General features: G+C 42.1%; 1 protein-coding gene, 1 long non-coding RNA gene and 2 other non-coding genes across 5 annotated transcripts; 2 read left to right on the top strand and 2 right to left on the bottom strand.

The window, feature by feature from the left end:
- The first annotated feature begins 2969 nt into the window (after positions 1 to 2969).
- On the top strand, positions 2970 to 12231 carry LOC142497409 (L-amino-acid oxidase-like). The gene is made up of 5 exons (XM_075605167.1): positions 2970 to 3163; positions 5671 to 5872; positions 8246 to 8314; positions 11216 to 11339; positions 11438 to 12231. The coding sequence occupies exons 1-5, from the start codon at positions 3039 to 3041 to the stop codon at positions 12214 to 12216; spliced, it is 1299 nt and encodes a 432-aa protein (XP_075461282.1). The 5' UTR covers positions 2970 to 3038; the 3' UTR covers positions 12217 to 12231.
- LOC142497410 (uncharacterized) lies at positions 5701 to 12795 on the bottom strand. 2 transcript variants are annotated; one of them, XR_012802247.1, is made up of 3 exons: positions 12516 to 12795; positions 8115 to 8248; positions 5701 to 7396 (listed from the first exon to the last, which is right to left on the bottom strand). It is a non-coding gene; the product is annotated as an uncharacterized LOC142497410 (long non-coding RNA). The 2 variants fall into 2 exon arrangements; XR_012802246.1 differs by having other exon boundaries at positions 8115 to 8245.
- A 226-nt stretch (positions 12796 to 13021) lies between these two features.
- TRNAR-CCU (transfer RNA arginine (anticodon CCU)) lies at positions 13022 to 13094 on the bottom strand. Its single transcript has one exon. It is a non-coding gene; the product is annotated as a tRNA-Arg (tRNA).
- A 605-nt stretch (positions 13095 to 13699) lies between these two features.
- TRNAL-CAG (transfer RNA leucine (anticodon CAG)) lies at positions 13700 to 13782 on the top strand. The gene has a single exon. It is a non-coding gene; the product is annotated as a tRNA-Leu (tRNA).
- The last annotated feature ends 2693 nt before the right edge of the window (positions 13783 to 16475 follow it).

The following is a 16475-nucleotide window of genomic DNA, read 5'->3' as shown; positions in this document are numbered from 1 at the left end:
TATATATATATATTCTCACTTATTATGATTGACAAACCAATTATCTAGTGGGTTAACTGGGTAGTTTTGTATTCGCCCTCACCATCATTCTCCAACTCTTGAGACTTTGAATTTAAAATCATATATTATATCATGCTTCATAAACATTTTGTTTTTATTTTCATTCAAAAGATTAATTTTTATTTAAAATATGAATTGTAAAAATTTTATCTGGACATCATAATTGTTATCCCTATCTAAATATTTATATTACAACATATCCTCTTTTTTTATATTGTTTGATTATTTATTGAAATATAGTTTAAATAAATATTATATACAAATGAGCTATATATTGAATTCTTTATATATATATTTTATTATCTTTTGCAAGAACAGTGGTGCCCTCATAACCTTTCTATAGCTATCAGTGTAATGAGGAAACACCATATCTATGAAAGGTCAAAATCATGTAATTAACGATGTAATAGGTTTTCTAATCATGTATGCAAATTAACCTGTCTATAAGTACTGTGGGGTCACAACCAATGGGTATCCCCTGATGAAGTCATCCTTGATGACGAAACGCGTAGGGCGTGGCTGAGACGGAGGAGGCACTTTCCCACTAAACACAGCAGATTGCGGACGCAGTATCGTGAGTGGCGAGACAGACAAGAAGCAGCGGGCAGATCTCCACTACTCCTGATGGTACAACAGCCAGAAGAAAGAAGGCAAGATCTTTGGTTCCCGGAGGGACTTCCTGTTGCGGGGCACACGCCGGGAGGACGTCACTTCCGGTGAAGGAGTCTGTACTACACGTGTGGAGGAGGAAAACTCCATTGCTGATCGAGACGCTGCCAGTGGCTTATGAGGGCCAATCTCATAACTGCTCTTTTTTATTGTTTGATTTGTGAGTGGGCATTTGTCTATTTTTTAATGTTCCATAAAATGATTGTTATACTTTAATGCACTAGGTGTGCGCCTGTTTTTTTTTCTCATTTTCTCTCATATATATATATATATATATATATATATATATATATATATATATATATATATATATAAAACAAGAAAAAACAATGAAGTAGCGCCTTTAATATACCCTGATTAAAAACTAATGAAAATTAAGAATTATTAGACTATATGTTATTGATATGCCTAGTGGGGTGGTAGAATTGTAGCTAATACAATATAATATGAACTTGTATTCTCAAAAAAATATATTTAACAGAAAAAATATATCAGAAAAATATATAAAAAATTAAAACATTTTAATTAAAAATATAAAAAGATAAAAAGTCAGAAAAAATGAAAAACCTTTGAAAAAACAAAGTCCTGTTCCAATATGTATTACACCCAGGTGACTGCAGCTCGTTTCGATGGGATCACCAATTCCTGACCAAATCTGTGAAAATAGGAGAAAAAAACTGGCGCACACCTAGTGCATTACTGTAATAAAATATGTATTAAAGGAACATTAAATCAAACAAATGCCCACTCACAAGAGTACTGCAAAATAAAGCATGTATGAGATTGGCTCTCATAAGCTAGCAACGCGGTCCAACTCGAGGTAGTAGCGTCCTCCCGTGACCCTCCCTCGTGTACCCGGAAGCGGAATCCCCCCTGTTGGGTGCTCGGCAAAAAGAGTCCCTTCGGGAACTGGTGGTTGGAAATCCTGTATGCCAATAGTAGGATCGTAGGAGACTCAGGAGCTCACGTCTCTCATCCAGCACCAGACAATGTTCATCACTTATTAAAGGGGCATTCTCTCTTGCCATTTTTTGTTGTAATAAATGTAGCCGTTCTATAAATTAAAGACAGTGTAATTGTCTAAGCTGCCAATCGATCAGTTCTCCCGTGATTGATCAGCAAAGATTCCAGCCAACATGGCTGCCTATTTCAGAAGAAGAAATGCTGGGCTTTTCTAAATGGTTGCTCTAGAAAGCCAAGGAAGCTTAATACATTGAAACTCAATGAAAAGAGTATAGAGTGGGGGAAAACGCAGTAAGGTTTATCTAATACTACACAACTAATTTACAAAGATTTGAAAAAAAAAATTCTACTTGCCTACACCGTTTCTACATTTATCTCATGAGACTGTTCGATGCCATTAGTTCACTTGGTACTTGGTTAAAATTCTCTAGAATTCTCTGACAACAGATGTTTTCTCATTTACTGCTCCCATCTTTGAAACTCCCACATTTCCCAACACATCTTCACCCAGCACCACTGAAAGGCCAAGTTTGGCTTCTCATAGATTGTGATACCTCTCAATGGACCAACAAACAGGTTTTTCATAGATGAAGCATTCATACATTTAAAACTATACAGGTTTCTTTTTCCTGTGTACTGAGCTGACCCTGAGACTGTGCTGAATGAAGCACATTTAACGTTATTAAAACCTTATTCTCTTCTTTATAACAATATGTACATTGGTCCTGATGGTGACAGTTCATATTTAGTTTGTGGGGGAGAAGTGGAGGGGAAATTAATTTTACCTAGATTTTACCTAGATTTTTAAACTTTAGAACTTTAAAATTAGTTTATTTTAAGACCACTTCATTTTTTTAAATGTTATTTTTACAAAATACATATAGCAACTATTTTGATGAGATTCTGCAAAACTAGTTTTTAAATCAACATTTAGCAAAGATTGAATAGTACTGGCATATTTCACAGTTATGTAATGTGATCATGGTGAAACAGTCAAGACTATTTACTCAAAGTAATGTTCTTCTTGATTCAGCTACGTGGGTCACCAGTAGAAGGAATTCTTCAGGGCTCGGGAATACTTAAAAGGGCAAAAGATAGAGTATGATATCAGACCATGCTTATTGTTTTATTAAAGCAATGGGGGGAGGGTTGTAGTGTTCAAACACTTCGTTGGTCCATTAGAAGGTATTGTATCTCAACCTAACACAAAAACACATACAGCTAGATAAATATGGTAGTCTGCCATAAAATTATTAACATTGAGGTGATCTGGGAAGGAAACTTTTGAAAACCCCAAATATAATGTATTCAGGGTGCCCTGTAAATGGGAAACACATTCAATCCATATGTTTATATTTCAGGTCACTGTACTGGAGGCCAGTAAACGTATAGGAGGTCGTGTTGAAACACACAGAGATCAAGATGGCTGGTATGGAGAGCTGGGGCCCATGCGTTTGCCACTTACTCACAGGTACAAATATATGCAAGAGACAAAACAAGAAAATGGGGCGCATTTGGAGCATATAATAGACGTTTTATATATGAGTGATCAAATTTTCATAGTACAATGATCAATAAAAATAGAAAAACAAAAACTTTGCCTGTAAGTTTCTTCTGGTGTGTAGTCCAATGTGGAAGATGGTGTTTGGTAAACACCCTGATAACCTGCTGTCGTCCTTCTATTGGTGCCTGGAGTGGGGAGCCAATGTGTCTACCACTGCAGCTCTCCTCCTTCCGTAGCTTTTGACCCCTGGGCTGGTAACTCAGGTGGTGTCCTGCTTCTTCGGGTGGAGTGGTTGTGTAGTGGCTAGCCTACTGGATGTCCGCGACTCGTCCTCCGTGGCACCAGAAGTGACGTTGTAAGGAAAGCTATGGAAGGTGGAGATTTGCAGTGGCAAACACATTGGCTCCAGAAACAGTTCACATTCCAGGCACCAATAGAAGGACGACAGACAGGTTACCAGGGTGTTTACCAAACTGTGAGGATTCACCATCCTGGCGTGCAAAGACCGTCTCCTCACCTCTCAGGCCCTTCTGCAGCAGACACTCAAGTTGCGCAATCTTCTGGTCCTGTGACACGCGCGCGCGCAGATCCTGCACTGCCTGTTCTTGCTGTCACGGACCCCGATTCCACCCCTTGCCCTGTCACACGTCGTGGACGCTCCTCCGGCCTCCCTGCTGACGCGCGAGTCAAGCCGTGCCCCTCGACCTCCATGACGCGCGCGGGTTGACACGGGAAGGGCCCCGCCTCCTCTGCTCTCAGGAATCGGCGTGGGAGTGACGCGCTACCCAGACTCCGCCCCCTGGCCTCCGTGACGCGCGCAATTATTTCTACACTCAAAGTTGATTAGGCTGTTTCCTAGGGCACACCTGTGTGCACCAGCAGCAAATACTCTTCCACTTCCTGGTTCCGCCCTGGCTGGCTATTGGAGGCTCCTATTTATACCTTCAGTCTGCAGTCAGTCATCGCTGAGCATAGTCATTGTGACGCCGTGCCTGGCCACATCTAGTTCCTGTACCTTGCCTGCTGTTTAACCTCTCATTGCATGACCCTGCTAGTACCTTGGACTCCGCTTCTCTCTACTCCTGATCCGGCTTGTCTGACTACTCTCCTGGCTCCAGTCCTGACCATTGGCTAAGTACTCTTAAGATCCGACTTTCTCCAATCCTGAACCTGGCTACGCACACCGACGATCCGCAACTCTCCACTCCTGAACCTGGCAAGTATCATTACTATTCTACTATCCGTAATCCTGACCTGGCCTGAACGACTACTGTACACTCTAGGCGCGCCTGTGTGGCTGTGGGTCAGCGTTACTCAATTCCCTGCCTCAGTACCGCGGTCGCGCTTCGTTTGTGGTGAGCTACGTGTTACACAAACATCATCTTCCACATTGGACTACACACCAGAAGAAACTTACAGGCAAAGTTTTTGATTTTCTATTTTTATTGATCATTGTACTATGAACATTTGATTACTCATATATAAAACTTCTATGATATGCTCCAAATGTGCTCCATTTTCTTTTTTTGTCTCTGTTATATTCACATAGGATTGGTTATCCTCATGTGGGGCAGCATGTAACAGCATATTATACATTGACACTTCTGGACTCTGTATTACAGTATACAGCACTATACTGTAACATTGGACTTTTCAGGACCCATTTACTAAAGTTATAAATTGCCTATGAACTTTAGCCAACTTTGGGTATCACTTGCTCATCATTTACGATATAGAGTGCTTGTGGTTTATATATATATTTACATAACATTTTTGGGTTCAAGTCATATTTCTAGATCCTAGGAGGGTTTAGTGCTATGCATATTCTAGCATACTAATATGGGTTGTACATACCTTTCACTACACACAGTTTCACATACCCATTAATTCATAACATTGACACGTGTAGTTCATTCCATTATTGAACCAGTTCATGGTTATCTAGCGCACACTTGTTTCTGCTTTATTGTACAAATATATGCAACAGTTATGATTTGCTGGAAGAGAGATATGTAATTGCTTATAAGTGACCAGCACATACCAAAGATCGCAACATAGTATTCTGGGGAGAGGAATTAGCAATAATGTTTATATTATAGTTTATTTTAGACAAGAAATGCTAATCTGGGGCTCTATTTTGGTTATTTTAAGTGTTTGTCAATAGCCAAGCTTTGAATTACAGAGACTGCTTTTATATAGGAATTGCAATAAGCCATATAATATTCTCCAATATGCATAAAATATGCTTTTTATTTAGGTTTCTCTGAAAATCTCACCACAAAAGTTTAGATAAGAAAAACAACAAAAACTAGTTCCACAGACAATGCAATGTATACAAAGAGCTTACAATCTAACTCCCTGTTCCTCCGGCACCAAAATGAAAGTGAATATTTGTGCATCATTGTAACCAAATCATACCAGTCCAAAGATGTCAACATCAAATATTCAAAATACATGTCCGTTCATTCTTATAGGATTGTACGTGAATATATACAACAGCTCGGTCTAAAACTGAACCCATTTATTACATCAGATGAGGACAATTTTTATTTGTTTAACAATATAAGAAAAACACAGAAGGATGTCATGGTGAATCCAAACTTATTCGGATTTGATCTCAGTCCTTCAGAGGCAGGGAAATCTGCTAGTACCCTGTACGATGAATCAGTGCAAAAGGTATGTGTTACTTCTTTACTAATTGGATTGGATATATATTGACAGTTAAAACAAAATTGTGAAGTAGTGAATACAGTACATGTGACTCCATTAAAGGAAAATTCTGTGGTTGACAGCTGAAACCATCATAGTTATGCTAGAATGTTTCCTGCCATATATTTATTCCATGGCATAGTCCGTGGCCAATCAAGCACAATGGACAAATGTCTACTAACAAGGTAATCATAAACATGTCTGGCAGCTCTGTCTCCAATGCATGAGACATTACTTCTACGACCAAGTGAACAAAAGACCGTGACCTATTTAATGAGGTAAATATACAGTAGGTGTCCAGACAAGTATTTTAAAATGCTAAACGTTAATGTCTCCATAGTATGGAAATACTGGAGTTTATGATCTTTGCTTAATCCCTAGAGAGACGACTGTTTGCAAACGGTGGTAAATGGAACATTCTGATGTTCTCCTTTTTCTTGTGTTACTTAGTATTATTATGCCGACATTAGCCAAGAGATAAAGTGGAAAAGCAATCATTACCAGATAAGATTTTGAATTACAAGGACCCAAAGGCAATAGAAACTAATTTTTTTTTACAAAGGGAAAAATATTTACTTCAGGTGTGATTGCATCTTTATATTAAAGCCCATAACATTAAAATGTTGTAAAAATAAATAATAATAAAAAATATATTCATAAATACAGGCCTGGAAAAATATCACTAACATCCACCAGTCCAGGTAAAAAGTTAATCTTTCCCCCATTTACTTTTATACCAACACAGATACCATTTTCTCTTGACCACATGGCTTAAAGGCCGGAGCTACAGGCTGTGTAGAGGAAGGGTGTCTGTTACTCATCTACCCCTTTACACACATATGGAGAGAGCGACAGCTGTCTCTCTCTCTCTCTAATACAAATTAATATAATGGAAATAAAGCCAATATTATTCCCAACAATACAGGATGTATCCGTTTGTTTAACACACACCCGTTCTAAGAGCTGCTTTAAAGAGTAAGCTCTGCGGGGCAATAGCTGTAATGTTACATGCTGGAGCGTATAATGATATCTTGAGTACAGTACAGAGAGAGTTTATCTGCTGCAGTTCTGTGAGCTGCACTTTGTTGTTGTGTCATGGCCCCGCGCGCCTCCCCCCCCCCCATCATGGCTGCACCACCCACCCCGTTTTGGCCACGTCCCCTGCGCCTGAGAACTATGCCTACAGACAGCAGATCGTGGTCTAGCGCTGTGCACATGTCGCCAGGCGTGCGAGCAGCAGCCTCCAGCGGGACCTTAGCCTTACACTGCAAAGTAATTAACACAGTAATTAGGCAGCTCAGGGAGTAGGAAGAAGCTATGAACCACACCAGCAACACCTCCACTCTATGCTGTTGAGGTCAGCGGTTGGGGACTGCAGGTGAAGCCTCCGAGAGCCACATGTTGCCACGGGGCCGCCTGTTGCTGACCAATGGTATAAATCCTTAGTAAGACCACACCTTGAAATGGAGTACAGTTTGGGGCATTAAAGACCTGAAAAAAAGTACAGAGAAGAGCCACAACTGAATAAAGGGACTGATAAGGTCAGACATGAATAAGGCTATCCAAATTAGATTTGTTTACATTAGAAAAGTGGCTACCCTAATAACTGGAACGCAGGTCGCCCAGAAGAAGATATACTCCCCCCGTCCCATCCTTCCACCCCCCCCTCTCATCTTCTCCCTACTTTGGAACTATACTAAGCTTCCCCCTCTTTGGGAAGTGCTCCGTATGGGCAAGTTGCCTTGCCCCTCTTCCACAAAACTTGAAAATGGTGTAATATATTGGGATGTAAATGTTGATACTTGCATATATGTAACTGTATATCTACCCAATAAAAATGTTTGGAAAAAAAAAGTGGCTACAATAAAGGGAATATGATGATTTACAAATATATTCAAGGTGAATAGAATGAACGTTTAAGTTACATTTTCATCCCAAGGACAGTAAACAAAACACAGGGTTCTCCTTTAACCTCTTTCACGCAGAGGGGCCATGACACAGAGTGCCACAGCCCTTCCGGCACATTGCGATAACGCATGACCACTCCTCGTCGTGATCACACTATTGCAGCGTTACTGATGACGTGTACGGAAGAGGAGTCCTTCTCATTTCCCATTCCTGCACTGGCCAGATCCCGTTAATCGTTCCACATGGGAGCAAAACGCAATCTTCCCTAGGAAAACAAGATAAAAACCCATGATATACTCACCACATTATGGGGCCCCTGGAGTCCAAGACCACATGACGCTCCTTAGTTGTAAAGTGGTTTTAATAGTCATAAGTGGAACTACATTAACCACCATCTGTCATGATATACTATGTACATCTTTTTTTGTCCAGCTGCTTGATGAAATGAAAGGAAGAAATTGCTCTGAAATACTGGACAAATTTAACAAAGCTTCCAAACAGGTACACTTCAAGCTATTCTTACATGACTGCAGCCATTTATAGGTACTTGATTTTGCATTTTTTCCCAATACAACACTGTATTTGAAAACCATTATATTGACAGTACCAAATTAGCATTGTAACAAGCGAAGAAACTAGTAATATCACTGAATACGAGCACACTAATTGAGCACATTTCCATGAATATGAATATTGAAATATGACTAATTACCAAAATGCAAAAAAAAAGATACATTGTAAATTTAATGGCGAGGACTAAAAATGGTAGATCAACAAGGCAGAGTGGAGAGGTAGACAAATGATCCAATGCGTCCAGAGTCACAGCTGGCAACAAATCTTACGGGAACTCAAATTATATAAAATAATATATACGAAAACTTTATTCAAGACATACTGAAGAAACACAAAAAGGTCCTTACGAACGAGCCGTTTGGCGTGAAACGTGTGGGAGTACCTTTTTGTATTCTTCATTATGTCCTGAATAAAGTTTTTGTATATTTTTTTATATCAATTGAGTTCCCATGAGATCTGTGCCCAGCTGGGACTGCACACATTGGATAATTCGTCTACTTCTACCGTTAGGGGACACGCTACCGGGTTCATGTAGTCACCGAACCGCTTTGTCGAGATTGCAATACTGTGGTATTACGGTGTTTCTGTGACAGCCATTTGATTCAAGGGGCGGGACAAAGACCCTGCCAGCCACCCACAATCCCAGGTCCTGGGGTTTTATATGGATACAGATGAGCTCTTCCTGTCACAGGACCCGGGTAGGTGAGCAGATGCATAATACATGGCTTGTCACAGATCATATTTTGACTTGAATGCACTAATCCCCTCTACAAGCAACGCTAAAGTATAACTAATTATGGTGGTACTCATTTTTCCTTGAGAACATGACAGTTTTTGCTGACTTTGAAAAGAAAGTAACATTAATAAAGTAGGATAAAATAATAAGACTCATCCACAAAAAACAGGGGAGCTGGGGACATGACACCATAGGAAAGCGAAAACAACATAGGACAATATTGCAGGATTCAATGTTGTTCCTATAGCAGAGATTCTATCAGGGTTATACTCACAGAGAACAAAATCAAGGATGTCCAATCTGTGGCAAACGTGGGTAGGGCTCCACTTGCTTCAGCAGGGCTCAAGGAGAGAAAGACCGCAATAGTGCAGAGGATCCGTTTGAAAATATTTACTCGCATAAAAGACAATATCCCCCCTAAATTAGAGGCTTGCATCAAGGATAATCATATAAGGATTAGTACAGATAATGCAGGGAAGCTGCCATAATTCACGTGTGGTGTGTCGCGTTCTCACCGCACTGCTTGGCTCCCCCGCTTCCGATTGCGCACTTCCGGTCTCTCGATGATGCGAAGGTGCGTTGGTGCAGCGGATGGTGCTTCCCTCGAAACTGGTCACATGCTCAGAGTCTTCTACTTTCTGCAAGTGTCGGACTCAACGCGTTTCACTAAGTGCTGCTTCATCAGGAGTGACTGACGAAGCAGCACTTAGCGAAAGGCATTGAGTCCGACACTTGCAGAAAGCAGGAGACTCTGAGTGTGTGACCAATGCAGAGGGAACCGCCATCCGGAGCACCAACGTGCCTTGGTGTCGAGAGACCAGAAATTACGCAATCGGAAGAGGTGGAGCCGAGCAGTGCGGTGAGAACACGACTCACCACACGTGAATTATGGCAGCTTCCCTGCATTATCTGTACTAATCCTTAGGCCTCGGCCATGCTCCCTGCAGGCATTCTGAGGTGCAGGGAAAGCGGGTGCTTTCCCTGGCCTTGCGGTTGCTTAACGCACGCGCTGTCAGCGGGCCGTCAGGGGGCGGGCACGTCGCTGGCCGGGGGCGGTCCAGTGACGTCACAGAGCTGTTCGCCCTCATTCGGCGAACTGCTCACGTGAACGGCCTGTCGCGCCAGCAAGCGGGGGAATTTTAAATTCCCCTAAGACCTTCGCTTCCGCAAGCGCATGGAAGCGCAGGTGAGCCCCTACTAAAGCCACTCTAATTGCGGCTGTAGGGGCTCAGTGCTGAGCGGGAGCGTGCGTCAACACGCTTCCGCCAGCAAGCGCTAAACATGGCCAAGGCCTTATTTGATTATCCTTGATGTAAGCCTCTAATTTAGGGAGGATATTGTCTTTTATGCGAGTAAATATTTTCAAAAGGATTCTCTGCACTATTGCGGTCTTTCTTTCTCTCCTTGAGCCCTGCTGAAGCAAGTGGAGCCCTACCCACGTTTGCCACAGATTGGACATGCTTGATTTTGTTCTCTGTTTGCGAGTATAACTCTCATAGAATCTCTGGTATAGAAACAACATTGAATTCTGAAATATTATCTTATTTTGTTTTCTCTCTCCTATGGTGTCGTCTCCTCCGCTCCCCTGTTTTTTGTGGATTTCACTTGTGGAGGATATTGAAACATACCATTCCAGGGTTTATGAGTAGAGGAGTATAGTATTCGTTTTTAATATTTTCACTGATTTTGATTTATGGTCTTATTTTGCATATTAAACCACTGTGTTTATATATTTGCACTTATTGATCATTTGACCACCGATATTATTCATCATATCACTTTGCGGAAAAAGTTTATTATATTTATTTGAATACTATATCACTTAAGCACACCTAAGTGTTGAGCGCGTCACGCTCCTTCTTTATTAAAATAATAAGACTGCACGGATGAATTTATATTGTATATGTTAAAGACTGATGATAGTCCCACTTGGGGACTACTGTATACACAATATTGTTTATTCATTCATGCTTGCAATCTTATTTTATCTTACATTTTTCATCTGCAACACAGCAGAGTTTGTACTTTATATATATTTTGCGTTTTATAAATAGGGCACTTTATTTCTACCGATATTTGTTTTCTTTTAAAAGGCTTTCCTGGTTGAAGAAGGAAGTCTTAGCCGAGGCGCTGTCCATATGCTCGGGGACTACATGAATATGAGAGCTCAGTACTACATCTCATTTTTTGAATCTATTCTAGGAGAGATTATTTTCAACACCACCAGGAAAAACAAGAAAGAGAAAATCTGACATGGGTATTATATAAGTAATAATACTTTGTATCCAGGCAGTGGTTAATCTATTTCCCATTCTATTTCACCAGGCTTGATGAGATAACTGGAGGTTTCGATCAGTTACCCTTGGCCATTTACAGTCATCTAGGAAATGTGGTCCGCTTAAACTCTCCAGTGGTAAATGTCTTGAGGAGGCAGAATTCTGTTATTGTGCAGTACCGCAAAGATAAATCCTCTGCCATAATAAGTACAGCTGCTGACTATGTGATCATCACAGCTACTGCAAAAGCTACCAGGCGGATTGCATTCAATCCTCCTCTTAGTAACATTAAAAAGAATGATGCGCTGAGTTATGTCCACTATGTAAGCTCAACAAAGATTTTGTTAGCATGCAGTGAGACATTCTGGGAGAAAGATGGTATATACGGAGGAAGGTCCAGTACTAATCGTCCATCACGCTTTATTTATTACCCAAGTCATAATTTCACTAGCGGAGTAGGTGTCCTTCTGGCTTCCTACACCCTGGCAGATGATTCAATGTTCTTTGCAGCACTTAGTAATGAAGAATGTGTCAATGTGATATTGGAAGATTTAGCAGCCATCCATAAAAGGCCAAAAGAAGAACTCAGAGCATTGTGTCCAAAGGCAGTGGTGAAGAAGTGGAGCCTGGACCCATATTCTATGGGTGCATTTGCCTATTTCACCCCTTACCAATTCGGGGAAATATCTGAATCGTTATCACAAAATGAAGGAAGAATTTATTTTGCAGGGGAACATACATCTTATCCCCATGGCTGGATCGATACGGCAATAAAAAGTGGTCTAAAAGCAGCAAGAGATGTCCACAGACGGCAATAAGTAATTGCCATGATGTAAAATCCTGATAGGGAGCACAGCAAGAGGGTTAACCAAGTTAATTGCCAATTTCAACTGATTCATACCTTTTCTTATAAAATCAAAGTGTTAATGCTTTTTATCACAATGATTAAAAAAAACAAAAAAAAAACAGACGGTCTTTATATTATTGAGTGATTAATATCAGTGTTTAACGGTGTAAATATATAATAAAAACAAAGTGCTCAAAAACCAAATTAGCCCCTTAGGCTCTAAATGACAATGTGTAATAGATACATTAGAAAAAAAAGCAGCAGTCTTACGTTCTGGAAATTATATACGTCCTGGAAATTATATTTGGTGCATTGTAAATTGAGTACAACGAAATCAGCGGAGTCCGTTTACTAAGCCTTTGTATACAGTGAGGCAGCGGGTGATTTTGTCCTTCACCATGGTGATATTTAATAGACACACTTCCTGATAAACCATATACTAACGCTATGATTGTTAGAAGTCCTGGGATCTCTCTTTGCAACAACATTGACCATGGCAAAAGTTGTCGGCTGCAGACAGTCACACATCGCCTCTCTCACGGTTCCCAGATGGAATAATAACTTGTCATGCGCACTTTCAGTTGGGCCGAGTGTGCGCGCGCGTACCGGCGCGAGAAGCCGAGGCGCATACGTGTGGGGGAGAAAGGGCTCCACTGAATCAGTTCGGACAGAATGGGGAATCCCTATTGATAAATTAGTTCCAGCAGTTGTTAAGAGGTATAGAATAGTTAAAATGTATTAAAATAAGAAAAAAGTATTAATAAATAAAAAATATCCACCCCAGATGGGACTCGAACCCACAATCCCTGGCTTAGGAGGCCAGTGCCTTATCCATTAGGCCACTGGGGCTGATGGTGGTTGTATCCGTGAAACCATTGATGTGTTTCTCGAAACTTGTTGTTTTTAATTGATTTTATTGTCATTGTAACAAAGAGCAGAAACAGCGTAGATGTTGGTAAAGCATTAACTTAATTTAATGTTACATGAAACTATTTTTTGATGGATTTATTTACAGGCATCCGAAATATATGCAAACAGTGACATTTTATTATTGTTTTCTTTATATTATAAAACAAGTTGTGTTGTAATTTTAAATGATGTTTAAAGTTAAAACAAACTAATAACTACAGTACTATTAAAATAATATTGAACAACATAATGAAAGAACAACACAAAACAAGGAACAAAACACTAAAATCTTGCTGTTGGCAGCAACTGAACGAGTGCGACAGTTATCTTTTTATTAGATAAACTGTTGCAATAGAGAAGTTGACCTCTTTTTTTATATTGTAATTTTACAGTAGGTATAGGAGGGATCAGGCCGAGGTCTAGGGGTCATTGGAATATAGTCACCTCTATAGTCTTACCGTTTGCTACTATGCTATCGTTCCGCCCTCACTACTGAAGCACTTTATGCAATTTGAGAGGAATTCACATATGTTTGATTTCATAATGTCAGGATGGCCGAGCGGTCTAAGGCGCTGCGTTCAGGTCGCAGTCTCCTCTGGAGGCGTGGGTTCGAATCCCACTTCTGACAATTACTTTTTATTACTAGTTTATTTGGCAATTATTCCTGTTTTTCTGACAAACAGTTTTTCTTAACATTAATTAAGAGTTCCGTAAATTATAGGCTTATGTCATTTCACCTGCTGGTACATTAGAAAAGTTCCCAAATCACTGTGCACGTCTTTATAGGTGCAAAAGAATTGAGATCTCCAGCTCATCTCGATCTGTGGTCTAGGGGTTGCGGGGCCACGATGGGATGTGCATCCAGAGAAGAGCAGGGGGAGCAAAGACGAGAGCTAGGTTACAGCTTCCGGGGAGGTGTGGCCATAACATCACATGGCTGATTCCCCCTCATTGGTTGAACCGCCGCGGTGACGTGGCTAGCTCTCAGCCACCGCGCCAAAAGACGAAAATCTTGTCTTTTGGAAAAAGTGGTCGCGCATTGCACTTTCTGCATGCGCACAGAGGTAGTGACTGGGGCCGGCACCAAAGAGGGCCGTATCTTGTTCAGGCCACGCATGCCGTAGCGCACGCAGCTGCAAGCAGTGAGGACGAGGCCTTAAGGTGCATATTAACACTTCGGTGTACATTCACACATCAAAGCCAGTAGTTTACATATCCGGTATATAAAGAAGATTTGGAGTCTACCATAGAGGAGGATAAACCATGGTCTGCTACCAAGGTTATGTCAAATGGTATACATATAGTCAAAATCTATCAATACCAAAACAAGGTCAGATAGACCTCATTGATAGCAGAGTAAATGTGATATACATATATATATGTAGCGCAATCCCCCCCCCCCCCCTCTTATGGGAGATGTGGCGGCTACGTGTGGTTGGTGCATTACCTATGGCTCACAGGAGGCCTAAACCACTGCCGCTGGGAGCCTGGGGTGTACCTGATTCGTCGGGTGACAGCGCCTCCACCTGCAAGGGATCCCAATGGGATGGGATAATCCTCTTACAGGAACAATACTAATAATACACGCACACAAGTATATGCTAACAACCTTTACTGAACACAATAATATTGGTACCCTTTACCACACAGTAATATAGACCCCAACCTGAAACCAACAGTGAGTGTCCCCAGAGCACATTGGGCGCCAGGCACCAATTCCCTGATGTCCATTCCCCAATGTCAAGGCCCACCCAAAGTGTTAGAGATAGCGCTATCCCGTGGAGTGGTAGTGCACATGGTTAGGTACCAGCCTGGGGCTCCGGCACCCGGGTTTTGCAGAATAACAAAGAGGATCCGTCTAATCCAATGTTGTAATGACTATATGCAGCTACTGAGGAAAGGTCCACGACTATGAACTTTCCCTATAGCAGCCACAAGCTACAGTGAGTTGGGGCGTAACTGGGGTCTAAGGGGGAAGATCTGGCCTAGTCCAGGGGAGCACTGCTCCCTGAACACTACCTACTCCTCAAAGGTCCCTCTTCCGACTAGCGTGGCTCACAGCGCGCCAAATGTATCTATCTGCAGAGCAGGAGAATCCAGGAGCCCTATTGGCTGTAATGCACCAGGTGATATGGGGGCCCCAGAAGCTGCTGGGTAATGTAGTTCCCCATGTGGAGCTTATTGTAAGGGCTGCCGCTAGATGCCTGCACTGCACATGCGTACCTTTCCCTTTAATGGCCATCATAACCTCGGACGTTCTGAGCATGCGCAACTTTAAAGATGGCGGCCACCACCTAACCGAGTGCACCGCGGAGCCTCCAGAGCACCGGAGCGCTCCCTGTTTGGCTGACGCAACCTTTCTGCCTCCCTGACTGACAGCGGGTCTGCCTCGGTCTCTGGCGGCACCCGCACCACCCGCGGAGCTCAGCAACCTCCCCCGCTGTAGCGGAGGTAAGCGGGACCCAGGGGGGAACCTTGATATACTCTCCCCTGGTAAAAAACACAACGGCCCCGCTTGGGAACATTGTAACATTTAACCAAACACACAAGTTATATAATAAAAATGCATTGCACTCTGTACAATCTTAACACACACGATATTATTTACACAGTCAACTCTACATGAGGTTATACCTCTGAGTAAACATCACGATAATGGAGTGTATCTTAGCCCGAGACCACTGCTGAGCCTCATAGTGGGGTGTCCCAATTGTATTGTAGGCTACTCGGTTGGGAGGGTACCTCATTCTTTGGCTTCAGCGAAGCTCTTGTTCTACTCCCTCTGGGGAGTAATGTACATAGTCCTCAGGCTCAGCCTCTCCCATTGAGGGTATAAATGTCTCTGAAAAGTCTTTGTGGCATGAAGCATGGTCTTCTAGGATCCAGGGGGTGACTCATTGGAGCCACCTTAGTAGGTGTTGTTTGTCGGGGTCCTTTACCCATAGCTCTTCCGGGAGGTGCTGCATGACTTTGAGGTCTCCTTTGAGAGGGTCCCTCTGCTAGCCGGTAGGCTTGTCGCAGGCTTTCTTGGAGCCGCTGTACATATCTGAAGTGCGTCATGTTGGGTACCCCGTCGGTAGAAACCCTCAGACGTATATCCACAGGAAGCCGTGCTTCACGCCCAAACATTAAGAAGTAAAGAGTGAACCCCGTAGATTCGTGGCGGGTGCAATTATAGGCATGCACATGGGACTCCACATGCTTACTCCACTCGCTCTTCTGAGACCCTTTTAGAGTGCAGAGCATGTCCAGGAGGGTCCAGTTGAACCTTTCCGGCAGAGCATCTCCCTCCAGGTGGTAAGGGGTTGTACAGGACTTGGT

This window comes from Ascaphus truei, chromosome 6, assembly GCF_040206685.1.
Source record: "Ascaphus truei isolate aAscTru1 chromosome 6, aAscTru1.hap1, whole genome shotgun sequence".
In the NCBI taxonomy this organism is placed as follows: domain Eukaryota; kingdom Metazoa; phylum Chordata; class Amphibia; order Anura; family Ascaphidae; genus Ascaphus; species Ascaphus truei.
Note: the sequence above shows the minus strand (reverse complement) of the source record. Positions and strands in the feature narration are given on the sequence as shown.

What these genes read in the sequence shown, in the direction of transcription:
- LOC142497409 (XM_075605167.1), top strand. Translation starts at nt 3,039, where the DNA reads ATGTTTATATTTCAGGTCACTGTACTGGAGGCCAGTAAACGTATAGGA. An exon ending in ACGATGAATCAGTGCAAAAG is followed by an intron (nt 5,873 to 8,245) that starts GTATGTGTTACT and finishes TTTTTTGTCCAG; the next exon opens with CTGCTTGATGAAATGAAAGG. An exon ending in TTAACAAAGCTTCCAAACAG is followed by an intron (nt 8,315 to 11,215) that starts GTACACTTCAAG and finishes TTCTTTTAAAAG; the next exon opens with GCTTTCCTGGTTGAAGAAGG.